The sequence below is a fragment of the Myiozetetes cayanensis genome, unplaced genomic scaffold, assembly GCF_022539395.1.
Source record: "Myiozetetes cayanensis isolate MyiCay16 unplaced genomic scaffold, myiCay2020 scf1, whole genome shotgun sequence".
Taxonomy (NCBI): Eukaryota; Metazoa; Chordata; class Aves; order Passeriformes; family Tyrannidae; genus Myiozetetes; species Myiozetetes cayanensis.
The window spans coordinates 59,411,914-59,424,182 of record NW_026086604.1 but is presented as its reverse complement, the minus strand read 5'-3'; the positions used below and the strand labels follow the sequence as shown (position 1 = coordinate 59,424,182).

At 45.9% G+C, this 12,269-nt stretch overlaps 1 protein-coding gene across 1 annotated transcript in view; it reads right to left on the bottom strand.

The window, feature by feature from the left end:
• Window positions 1-3,077, bottom strand: part of PARD6G (par-6 family cell polarity regulator gamma) — a 66,574-nt gene extending 63,497 nt beyond the window's left edge. Inside the window, exon 1 of the mRNA XM_050325855.1 lies at window positions 2,956-3,077. Coding sequence (XP_050181812.1) covers window positions 2,956-3,027 — 72 coding nt within the window. The 5' untranslated portion in view covers window positions 3,028-3,077. The remainder of the gene's footprint in view (window positions 1-2,955) is intronic.
• Between the last annotated feature and the right edge of the window lie 9,192 nt (window positions 3,078-12,269).

The window sequence follows — 12,269 nt, the reverse complement described above, 5'->3', positions numbered from 1 at the left end:
GAACCGTATGGTTTAAGGATACTTGGAGATTTACAGAGAAGTGTCTTACCCCAGAGAAGTGTCTTACTAAGCTCTGATAAATTCTCCCCTTCCAATAATTAAGGGCACAAAACAACTTTAGAGAACTTTCTTTTGGAGAAAAGGAAAGGAACTCAGAAAAACCTGGAAAATCTTGGTCAGTTTTCACAGAAGCCATTTTTGAATTGTGACTAATGTGACACACCAGCTGGATGGTGGTTTATCCTTAAGACAGGAACCACCTGGCTATCATAACAGAGGCAGGGATATCAAAAACCCAACATTTGCAAACTATCACCCATCCGACTCCCCACAACCATTTTTTCCAGAGCTCCTTTCCATCGAACTCGATCTTCAGAGGAGAAAAGCTATTTCACACCATTGTGTAAAAGCAGCACTCTCTCACACTCAGCTCCTCCGCTAAAAGGGATTCCACCTGCCCACGGACTGCCACTTCCACAGCCTTTGAAAAGCCACTGAGAATCCCTTGATCTGGAGCCAGCAGCATGCCCCAGCGCAGAGGCTGAGCTGCACCCACCTTCGCTCACCTGGCAGCCTGTGCTCTCAGGCGATAGCTGCAAAAGCAGGAGTTCTCAGACTCAACTTTCAAGTTCTCAGGCAAGCCGGGACAAGTCTCATACTTACAAAACACAGGCAACTAAATGTTTAAAAAGCTGACTACATACGGCTATCAAAAGTAGCATTACTGAATCTTTTTGTTTCCCCAGCCTTAGATAGTCCAAGCAAACAAAAAAAAACCACCTCAGTAAGCTGTATTCCTAGTTGATCACAGCAGGATAACACAGGGACAAGACAGACAGCATCATAACCAACACTATAAGATATTTATTTAATAGGAGGTATTTTAGGCTTTTGCACAGTACCTTGCCAGGTACCATTTGCCAGAGCTTTTCACTCTGAACTACTGAACAGTAACTCCATGAGAGGGAATCTATGAGCTTTACAAGCAAAAGAAAACCATCTGTACCAACGTCTGTTTGCCAGCAACTGGCAACAGCCTGCTACACCAATAGCCTGGCTGTTACTGTGCCCAAGTCACGCTAACAGTGAAAACCCACCAGCACCAGGAAATTCAGCAGCACAGCTTCCACTGGCCCACACTGCAGGTTCAGGGATCATCACTGGGCGCAGGATATTTCGACTTTAACCTCTGTTTTTTTCCCTTTAGTTTTCTTCCAATACGGTATAGTTCTCTACAGTTTCTTCAGGGCCATCTGTAGTGACAATCCTGAGTTACAGAAGACCTCCAGCAAACCCCTCCCACCCATACAAACTTATTTTCCCTCCCTCCAAAAATCTGCAATCATTCCTACACTTACAACCTCCCTATATCATTCTGTGTCTATAGAGCCACATAGGATTTGCTTACAGAATTCCTGCAGCTGTAGAGGAAGCTACGAGCTGTTCATCAAAACGTTGATTTTTAATTGTTAATAGAATAAACTCAAGCTATGGCAATATTAAAGTAGATGAGAGAGGACGAACTTAAAAATTCTTATCTGTGTTTTAGTATAAAGCTCACACAATGCATGAGGTATAACGCAGCAGACAGAAAACAGGATCTGGAGGATTTGGGAGCCACAATGAATGTTGTGGGGAAGTTACATCTTACAACCAGTACAAACTGAACCAAAACTTTCCAGCAATGGAAGCAGGATGGAACTTTCTAGGCCAGTTGAGCCCTTTCAAGTGGCAACAGGAGCTTAGGAAATAAGGGCCTCAATATACATTTCAGGTGCCACGTTTAGAAATTATTGGAGGCTTCCTTGGACACAAGGTACTTCTCGCACTGAAGTCATCTCAGCTCTGTGTGTTGCTCAAGGCCATTTGATCTGAAGGCAAATTTTACCAGCAGCAATGGACAAAAATGGGAAGCACTAAGTCTCAAACTCATCACCTCCAGCAGCAACTCAGTAGATGACTGGGGACTCCAGAACAGGCTAAAGTTATCCGTACTCTTTTCAACTTATGCATTACCTACACCTTGCCTGTTGTATGTGTGCAAAACACAGGCTTCCAGAGAGATTTCTGTGTTGCTCAAATGCTACTTATTTTTGCCCTCAGAGGCGGCAGACAAGATTTTGCCATGCTGGTTCAACCAAGAGCGACCAGAGGCTCTTGAAGAGAGCTCAGCACGACCAACCTCAGGCACAGCCAACCATCATCTTAGGCGACTGAGCTCCGGCAGAACGCCGTTTGCGGACACGGCAGCCCTGCCGATCTCAAACTCCTTCCCTAACAGCATCAGCGAGCACAAGCTGATGCCGGTGCCAACCTCCCCAGGTAACACCCGGCACAGCCGCCGCTGGGAGGAGAGCGAAGCTTCACGCAGGTTTCTCTCCGGCTCCTCCGGCTCGGACCCCCGGCAGCACCGGCGAGGGGATCTGGTGCATCTCCCTCCTGCTCCTCCACTCCTCTCGCCAGCACGCTGGGGAAGCCGTCCTGTCCCCCGGGAGCCGGCGGGAGCACCGAGGCAGCGGCAACAGAATCGCCCCGGGCTGGGGCGGGGGCGGCACCGCCTCCGCGCCCCCCGCCGCCCCCGGGCCGAGCCCCAGCCCGCCCGGCAGGCGAGGCCAACGGCGCTCCCCGAGCTGCCCCGAAAAGTTACTGCCGGAGTCCCCGCGGCGGAACAAAAGATGGAGCGGGAGCGGCGGGCGCCGCGCCGGGGGCGGGCGGGGAAGGGTCGCGCCGCCGCCTCCCGCCGGGCAGGGGCGGCTCGCCGGGAGCGGTGATCCCGCCTCTTCGTGAGCTGCCGCCAGCCCGTCACCACTCTGCGGGCTGTGCCCGGGGCACGGCTCCGGCCGCACCGGGCGGGGAGCTGGGATACAGGATAGTGTTGGGGGGGGGTCCATTCATTTTTGGGAGAGCCGCCGGGCAGAGGCGCTCCCGGCCGAGGCCGCGCCGCGCTCCGCTCACCTTACTCTTCACTTCCACCGCGCTGCACTCCAGATACCGCAGAGTCTGAGATTTGTTGAAACTCCGGTTCATCTTCCCGGCTCTGCTGCCTCCCTTCCCGCGACGCCGCCTCCCTTCCCTGCCTGCCTGCCTCCCGCCTGCCCGCGGGCCGCGCTCCCCCGGGCCGCCCCCACGAGCCGACGGCTCCGCTCCCGCCGCGCTCCGCTCCGCTCCTGCGGGCACTTTGTTCCAAGGGGACGGGCGGCGGCGCCCGCAGGGATCCGCGCGGGGATCGCGCGCTCCGGATCCCGACACAGTCGCGCGCGCCCGCCTGCGCCGGCGGCGGGCGGGGCCTCGGCCCGCCGGGACACGCCCCCGGCCACGCCCACAGCCACGCCCACCCCCGTCGCGCAGCCGGGCCCCGCCTACTCTGCCGCGGCGGGGCTCCCGCGGGACCTCGCCCCGCGCGTGTGCGCGGCCCCGAGCGCGGCCCCGAGCGCGGCCCCGAGCGCGGCCCCGAGCGCGGCCCCGAGCGCGGAGGGCGCTGATGCGGGAATTGTTTTTCCCGGGCGGCGGAAGGTCTGGCTGGCGAGGCCGTGCGGGAAGCAGAGGGCGCGTCCGCGGCAGCCGCCGCGTGCTCGGAGGTGCCCGTTGTGCGGCAACAAAGGAGAGCGGCGCAAACTTTCCAGACGGCGCTGATTGTTCTTTAAAGAGTGTTGGGATCTGAAAAGTGCTGCGAGTCATTAATTTGAGACCACAGATCGTCAGGTTCGGGAGGAGAGTTTCCACCTCTCTGTCCTTGAAATAAACCGGCAGAGTGCCTCCCTCTTTCTAGCAGCTCTTATTAATTAGGAGGTTACTAATCTGAGCAGCTCGAAGGAACTTACTTCTTTCCATCTTCTACCAGGACCTTTATAATTCTAACAGACCTTTTCAGTCAACATCTTTTAGTAACTGAGAGCCTTTGAAAGTGGTATTTTTTTCCTACACAGTCCTGCCCAAAACATCAGCCATGATGTACAGAAACTTAGGACATGGAACAGACCTGTGCAACCAGTTTTCTGCTGCTCAGCATCTCCTAGGATCGCCTGCCCGCCTAAGCAAGGAGCATAAAGTTCTAACAGACATGACAAATCACCCATCCCTTCTCCAGACCCCCTGAGCAGATGTCAATGGCAGTGATTGAATACCTGTGAATTTAGGGGCAAAACCTAGGGAATACCCGTGAATTTAGGGGCAAAAAAAAGAACTGAGTTGACTTCTCATGTGACTCCAAGTGGGAGGATCAAGACATATGCCCCAGCTACAAACCAGCTCCATCTTATTGGAAAATGGACCTGAAATGAACATTTGCCACATGTTCTAGGCTTGTACCAGGTTTGGAAGCCTTGCTGTAAGTTAAATTGGAAAAATAAAGTCTAGAGAGCTGAGAAAGGAAATGTTTGTGTGAACTTGATATTTTCCTCTTTTCATCTTAGTATGAGCAATGCAGCAGCTTTGCTTTCCTGCTGTGATGGCCAAGGCCAAGCTGTGGAGATACAGCATCCCTGGGGCGCTCAAGGGCTGAACATCGCTTTCGGGATGTTTTGATGTAAAGATGGATCTTGAAATCCAGCAGCTGAATTCAAGGGTTTAAAGGTTCAACATATTGTGCAACAAGGCCAGTTCACTGGCATGAAGTTAATCAGTAGCTGAAGGACCAGTCTAGTCATGTCGTCTCCAACGGGGGAAATGCTGGTACTGCTCATACCACTGGGAGCATCAGAGGGACTTTAGGTAGGATGTTATTCCAGCCCACCTGTCCTCCAGCTGACCCTTGAAAAGAGACCCTGCTGCTTGCATTACCTCCTGGGTCAAGAAAGTGTCCCAGGACTTATGCTTCACACATGTAGTGATGTGCGTGAATTCAGAATCACAACCACAAAGAAGAAAGATCTAAATTAATTTTTTGTTTCGATTTTTTTGGGTTTTTTCTGAAAAAAAAGTAAGTTCACAAGAGGTGGCAATCAACAAACAATTTTAGTCTCAATTTTAAATTTGGTACCTCTTCTATTTGTGATGCTCATTTGAGAAGTACAGATTAGACTTGCTTGCCTTTTATTCTGTGCTTACTTCAGGGAGCACATATGCTTCATTACCATCTCTTTTATATTAATAGACTCTTCAAACTAATAATGCCTACCAAGCTGCATGTAACCAGAATGAGAATTCAATGAAAATGAATAAAATATATATATATTTGGGTGAGATAAAAGCTGGTAAGCCATACTGAATTCATAAAGAATAAAGATATGTTTTTTGAAGAGTAAGAGAGGAGTTTATTTACCAGCAGGGCTAAGGGGACTTCCACTCTCCCTTCCCTGTCAGTGGCAGTCATTGCAGATCCTGTTCATAGTTCCACCACCACATGAATACACAATCCTCTTCTTCTCATCTACCTTGTCTTTTGAAGCTAACAGGTGTTTTGAGGACACAACTTACTGTATTTGGGGAGTGGAGCTAATGTTGTTTCTATTTCTTCTATCCTGCAAGAATTTAAAAGTGGTAGATCACTGCCACTCCTTTTTTTTTTTTTTTTTCCACTCATAAGAGAAGCTACTTTTCTGTGGTTTCATTCCTGCACATTTTTTCAATCTCGCATTAAACACATCACAGTAATCAAGGTGAATACAATAATATGAGGAAATATGCTCTTTATACCTACTAGCAAAGGTTATTTTCAAACTACTTCAACAAAATCTGGTTTCTGCTGCTTTTTCTCAGTCAATCTGCCTTTAAAAAAAAAGTCCATTGGTAAACCTGAAAAAGATACTTTAATTTCAGTTATTTTCCTTCAGGTTTTGATATATGTTGCCATGATTTCAAACAAAATGATGAGCAGACCTTTAAAATGCAAGTGTTTTAGTTAAAAGAAGTCCAATTTGAGTTAAATATCCATTCTTTTGTAGATTGATATAAACACTTTTTACCCACTCTGGTCTGAGAAATTATGAGTTTCTGGAGAGCTCATTGATTAGGCCAAAATAGGGGATCACAGTATGACAAATTGGCTGTAGAAATTGTAGTAGAAAAATAGAATGTAAGTATTTATTAAATGAATATAATATTATGTAAGTATTAAATTATGTATGATTTATCAATATTATTTATTTAATAATTTACTAAAAATGAATCTTCTCAATCAAGTTTCACTGAAATCCAATTCAGTCCATTCTTATAAATTCTCTAAATACACTTTTTATTTCCCCACTCGCAAATTAGTTGCAGATTTAGTCCCTTTCCTCCAGAGCAGAGCTGAGGCATGATTAAGACAGCTTGAGAAAATTCCTTCTTCTCTTGCCTCCCCTTTCCATGCCCATGTTCTGCTGTAATGAGCAGTGACTTCAGCCATACACCAGCAGGAACCAAAACACTGGGTGTGCTCCCAGGCTGCCCCAGCCCCAGGTTGCACCAAGCACTGCGGCCCTTACCAGCTGTTTTCCTCTTCAAACTCAGTCACAGATGGTTTTGATTTAACTGCTTTTGCTCAGCCACCTTTTAGGGCTGGTTTTTTTTTCTCATCGCTTGCCAAGGGCACAGCATTCCTTTGACAATTTCTATAAATCTTCATCTGTTTTAGTAATCTGTGGTTACTTTATCCCATTTCTGACCTGCCAGAGCTTTTAAATCACTGTTTCTTCCTGGGTGCCTATCTCTCAGCCCTTCCTTGCAGCTTTGCAAGGTGCATTCGGAGCATGAGGGCACATTTGCCCTCGCCCAGCCATAAAGCCCCCTCCTGCATGCAGCACTGCACCAAATATTCTCATTTCTTGCCCTAAACCAGGCAAGGATGCCACGGCCCAGGGATCCTAACAGGCCATTTAAAAAATATTCAGATATTCCTGTTTTCAAAGCTTTTTATTTACCAGACCAATGAAAGGTGCTGCAACATGTGCCTGACTCTCATTCCTGCGATGTTTTTTTCAGCATTCAAGGGGCTTTGCTCTGACTCGATGCATGCCTCATTAGTATTAATAAGTAATATACATGCTCTGAGAGGTGAAAAATATCCAAGGATTTTTTTTTTCCCCTGCTTCCTTGCATTGAATTTGCAAGAGTTACAAAAGAGCAAGTCCTAAGGGCTTGGGGGAGCTGCTGCAATGACAGACTGGTTTTGGTTTCTTTAAATGTAAACCAAAATGAAGCATAGCATGAAGGAGGGAAGAGGGGGGATGACAACTATTGTTTTGCTTGTAGCAAACAATGTTCCTGTCACAATCAGGATAGTTTCTACTTCATCAAGCTCAGAGGACAATGCCAGGGAACATCCATTGCCCTAGTGCAGGAGCCTACCTAGAGTGGAGCAAGAAAATAATGCCACCAGCAACAGCAGTAATGGATGCTCCAGGACAGGAGACCAACTGCTCTAATGGTTTTCCATTGTCCCATCCCTCATGGTAGTGAAATGTCTTCTTTTTCTTTGCATTTAAGAGCTTTGGCCTTCAGGCCTACAAGAGACATACATGCATTTAAGAGCTGAAAGAGCAAAGAGAGAGGGGGGGTTTGTTCTCAGGGGGTGGGGAACTTGATGCTTCTTTTCCACCACGGACAATAAAACATTGAGGAAACCTCTTGCGTGAATTTACTACAAAACACCCAAAGAGGAGAGACCAGAGCGGTTGCTGAGGGAATGGCACCTGCTGAGCTGCACTGCAGGGCTCATAAGCAAGCACAGAGATGAGCATGTGCTGTTGCAGCTCCAAGGGTTTCTCCAGAGAGATGTGCCAGGGGAAGTGGGTGGAGGTCCCCAGGCTTCAGCAGGTACTCTGGCTGCAGCAGATCAGACCAATGTGCTCTTTTGTCAGCTGAAAATTTTCCCCTTTGGCTTAACTGGTGTATGTTATACAACCTGCTACTCTTTGATATGTATCAGCGTGCAAATAATTCAGGAACCAAAACTGCTGGGATACCACAATCCCAGCAGCCAAACTCTGAGCATCACCAGAGAGGGAATAGGGTGGGTTATCAGATCGATTGTCTTCTTGCCAAATTACACCTAAATTGGGGTTGAAAGCAACAGTACTTTACAAGGATGACTAAGGTGAATTTGATTGGCAGGGATGAGTCTGGGAATGGGAGGAGGGAAGAGAGAGGATCATGCTCCTTATTGTGTCCCCCAAGTATGGTCTAGCTACGTGAATTTACAGGATAAGACATTGCCTGTGAAATACAGAAATATTCAAACTGTATTTGTTCTGCACATATATCTGCTGAATTTAATGATCTTTATCTCCCTTTCAATTGCTTTGATTCTTGATTTTCTACTCTTAACCAAGGAGATAAACATGAAAAAGCAATAATGCTTCCCAGATGTCATTCATTTCATCAGAAAAAATAGATATCATCCTCTACCAGTGTCCAGAAGTAGGTCCTTCTACTTACAGATGGGGGTAAAAATTTTGTTTACAATGTGCTGCTCTGTAGATAGCAGCTACTTATAACATTAGAATGCCAATACTTCTAAAATATTATTGATATAAAGGCAGTACTAGATCCAGCATGTGAGAGGGTCTGCCTGGTTCTCTTCTCCCAAGAGAAAGTTCTACACTTTGTCCCTTGACTTTTGGTCCTACTTCTACAGGAGACTGAAGCATTGCTGTAAATTGGCAAGCACAGCATACGTCTTCTAATTAATCCAATGCTATCAAACAATTTTTGCAGATGGCATCATCTTTGTCATTCCGAACACTTTTTCTATGTGAAACTATGAACAGGCTATTCAAACACACTGTGACACTGGAGCAATTTTCCCAGTGTTTTCCAGTAGTTACCAAATCTTCTAATGGAATTAAGCTGACCAGATCTGGAAAGAAAAGTAGTACTGTTAATTTTCAAAGTTAATGTCTTTAAGAGAAAGCTGCTATCATTAAGATATAATCATGCCTTCCTTTCAGGTGCTAATCTAACTTGCTCAGTGAACAGAGAAACCTTCCTGTGGAACCCTTCTGCCATTCTTCTCAATCACAAACTGTCTTTAATCTCTTTTGGGTAACTATTTAATGCATCAGAATGCCATCCACCATCTTTGTTAGTCCTGGCAGCTGAAGGGTGGGATCTGGTAGCAGGGTAAAGAGATGCAACTTTTGCTCAGACTAATTCAGTCCCTCACCAAAAGCGCAGAGAGGTTTTTAGGTTTTCACAGGATGCAATTAACTGCAAGGAGCAACCAGAATTTTCACAAGGATGTAATTTATTGACAACTTCCATTTTGGAAGTGACTAAATGTCACCTTAAATAAACAACCCCAACAGTCCTGAATTGCAGCTTTAGGCAATTTGCAAGGCACTGTGTCTAGCTATTAAGTCAAACCCTCTCAGAAGTGGTGGTTTGTGGTCTCACCTGCTAATAAGGGAAAATAATAAGAAACTGTTCTAGCTATGCCAGTTGTACAGCAACCAAATCTTGACTGTTCACTTACTAACTTGAGTTATTAAAAAACGTAACACGCTGCAGCTGAAAGCTTCTTAGTTAAAAAAAAAAACCCTGTCAGATGACTTTTTAAGTCTGCTCTTTGCAAGATTTCTTTGGCAGATCTGCTAGACCAACAGCAATGTTAAGATAAAGATAGATTCAAAATGTCGTTCCTGATTAATAATAATAATCATAAAAGGTTAGAGGGAAAGGTCACATATTCACATAGCAAGCTCCATCCGATGTTTGCCAAACCACTGCACATAGCTGTGCCAGGCTGAAATCACCTGATCCTGTCAGAACTACTGAAGCAAACTCCTATATGAAAAGGCAATGTGAAGCTCTAATTGTCTGGGACTGGACGTAATCTCTTCCTCACCCACCTGATTTGCAAAGAGATTTGCCAAGAAGTGGCTTACTACATTGGAGATGTCCTTCAGCATGCCTTTGTGCCCTGCAAACACTGCAGTTTAAATCATTTGTGTACAATCAATCCTTTCCAGAGCTTTTGGTGAGGGCAAGCAGTTTCACGTGAGGTTTGAAGAAGTCCTTCAGAGCAGCTGTTTAGAAATGCATGAAGCATGAGGCACATTATATTCTCTTCCCACAGGCTGAGGGCCAGATGTTCAGTGGGTGTAAAGTGACAGAGTCTCAGTGTGATGATCTTTTTGGGTTCACAATGATTTATACCAGCCAAGAATCTGGCCCTAAATGTTTCGGCCAATTGACTTCCTCGACCTCTGCTGCTGAAGAGCATGGTTTTGTAATCCCTGGTCTAAACTTCATCTGGCCTTGAGATTCTCTGTGAGGTGAGGAGGGGTGGGAAGTGTTCAGGATTGCTGACTGAAGGTGCTGAAAAGAGAAATCTCTCAGAAGATTCCCGACGCCACTTCTCCATGCCAGTTCGCTGAAGTCAACACAGGTTTTTGGTTGTGATGCATTTACGTATTATCCTTCCCGTGTTTCTGCTGCTAGCAATGTATGTAGTTTCTTTTTATCTATTTAATCCTGAAGCAAGTTCACTTTTCCAGCCTCTTAAGATCAGGAAATGAGAATATTTCTAAGCAGAGGTGATGTTGCTGTAATTTTTTTCCCTTCATAACTTGCATCTTCCTGAAACATGAATGAGGATTACTCATGGGAACATGGAATTCAGAATCAGACCTTCGGTCATTTTGACAGTGTCATGGGAGGAAAAACTGTTTCCCAGAACCAAACAATTTTACTGCATTCCAGAATCATGTGAAAAACAGGGATCCCATCTGTTCTACAGCATTCCCACTAAGTACAGTTCTGCCTGTATCTCACTAGTGTAAGCAGTTCAACAAAGGAGCCTCAGTTTTAAACAACAATGTTTTCTTCAAAATACAAGACACTACGGAGAGGGCTTCACAATAATTTGCACATTTGGCAAGATCTATTTTCTTAAATACTGTTTTGACTGGAAAGGCCACTGCGGAGTAGTACAGTGCTACAGTAATCACTCCTAAATTAAGCTTCCTCTGTGATCAGTTTTGCCAATTGTTCTAAACCTTCATTAAATGAATAAATAATAAAAACATTAATCTCAGAACTGATGGATTAAAATTGGTGGGAAATAGACTTTTTAAATTTTTTTTGTCCTGACAGCTTGAAGAGTTTTGAACAAAAGGTGCTTGAATGCAGGCAGCACTCTAAGTTTAGGCTAGTTTACTACACTGATTCTGCAATAAAGAGATTAGGAATAAAAGAGATGGGATTTAATTTATGAGATTTCTCTAACTGATGGCTGGTTCATGGGATTTTTATCATCACCATGAACAGGTTTTGCTTAGCAAGGGCAATGAAGGACTTCTGAGAACTCCAGGTGAGAGTTTTATAGTGGCTTAATTCTGCATGTGTCCATTTCTGAGTATTCTGTTTTGAGTTACCTTAAAGTCCTTTTAACAGCCACTCCATCCAACTGTTAGAGATTTCTCTGATAGCTCTGCTTGTGCTTTTTCTTACAGAAACTGATCCGAGAAATAAATTGCAAATTCAGGGCTTGCCCATGGAAAGGGGTCATTGTTTGTCTGGGAAGTCAGCCTTGCTGGTACACATACTTTGCCTGTGGGCAGGGAATGATGCCCACCAAACCTGGTTTGCCCCAGCTTCTCTCTTTCCTCTTGGCTAGAGGAGCCTGGAAATGTTTGTACTCAGCTCATGGATAGTAGCAAGAGGGCTGGAAGGGAGATGTCTTACAAGACAGGACCTGAAGCTGGTTTTCCCTTTCCTGTGAAGATTCAGAGGGAGGGCAGGATACCTAGCAAGCCCTATTCCACCCTTTCCTGCCCAAAGTCCACCTGAGCACCTCTGGTGCACCAGCATGGCTCTGCAGCCAAGATAACTCTTTGCTTTAGTCCTCTCGTACACATAGCTCTGGGATGTATCACCAGAGGGTGTCAGCATCCTGATCTCCCAGGATGTTTCTCACAAGACATAGGTATTACAGCTGTCATCCACTGCACAGATTTTCATGCTGTGTGGGTTCTGCCATGATGCATGCAGTTCAGCGTGGGCATCTTTCTGGCATTCACTCCTTGGGTTCATCCTTAGGTGCAAGTGTGATGAGGGCCATGTGCTGGGCAATGACACAGAGGTACAACCCATGGACAGTTGAGGGTCATCCCTTGCCTGACTAATGGCTCATATGGTATGGGGGCCTTCAGGAATGCACCGGTGTTGAGGCCATGACTGGCCCTCAGGTCTTTGAAAGGGGGCAGCCTGGGCTGAGGCACCTTGCAAAGCACCAATGTAGGGAGAAGTAACAAACACTGAAACTCTTCATGCTTTTCATCTTTGTAAGGAAACGTTCTTAGGATTTTGCAAGGGCACAGGGTGTGGTCTATTAATTTTATTACCAATAG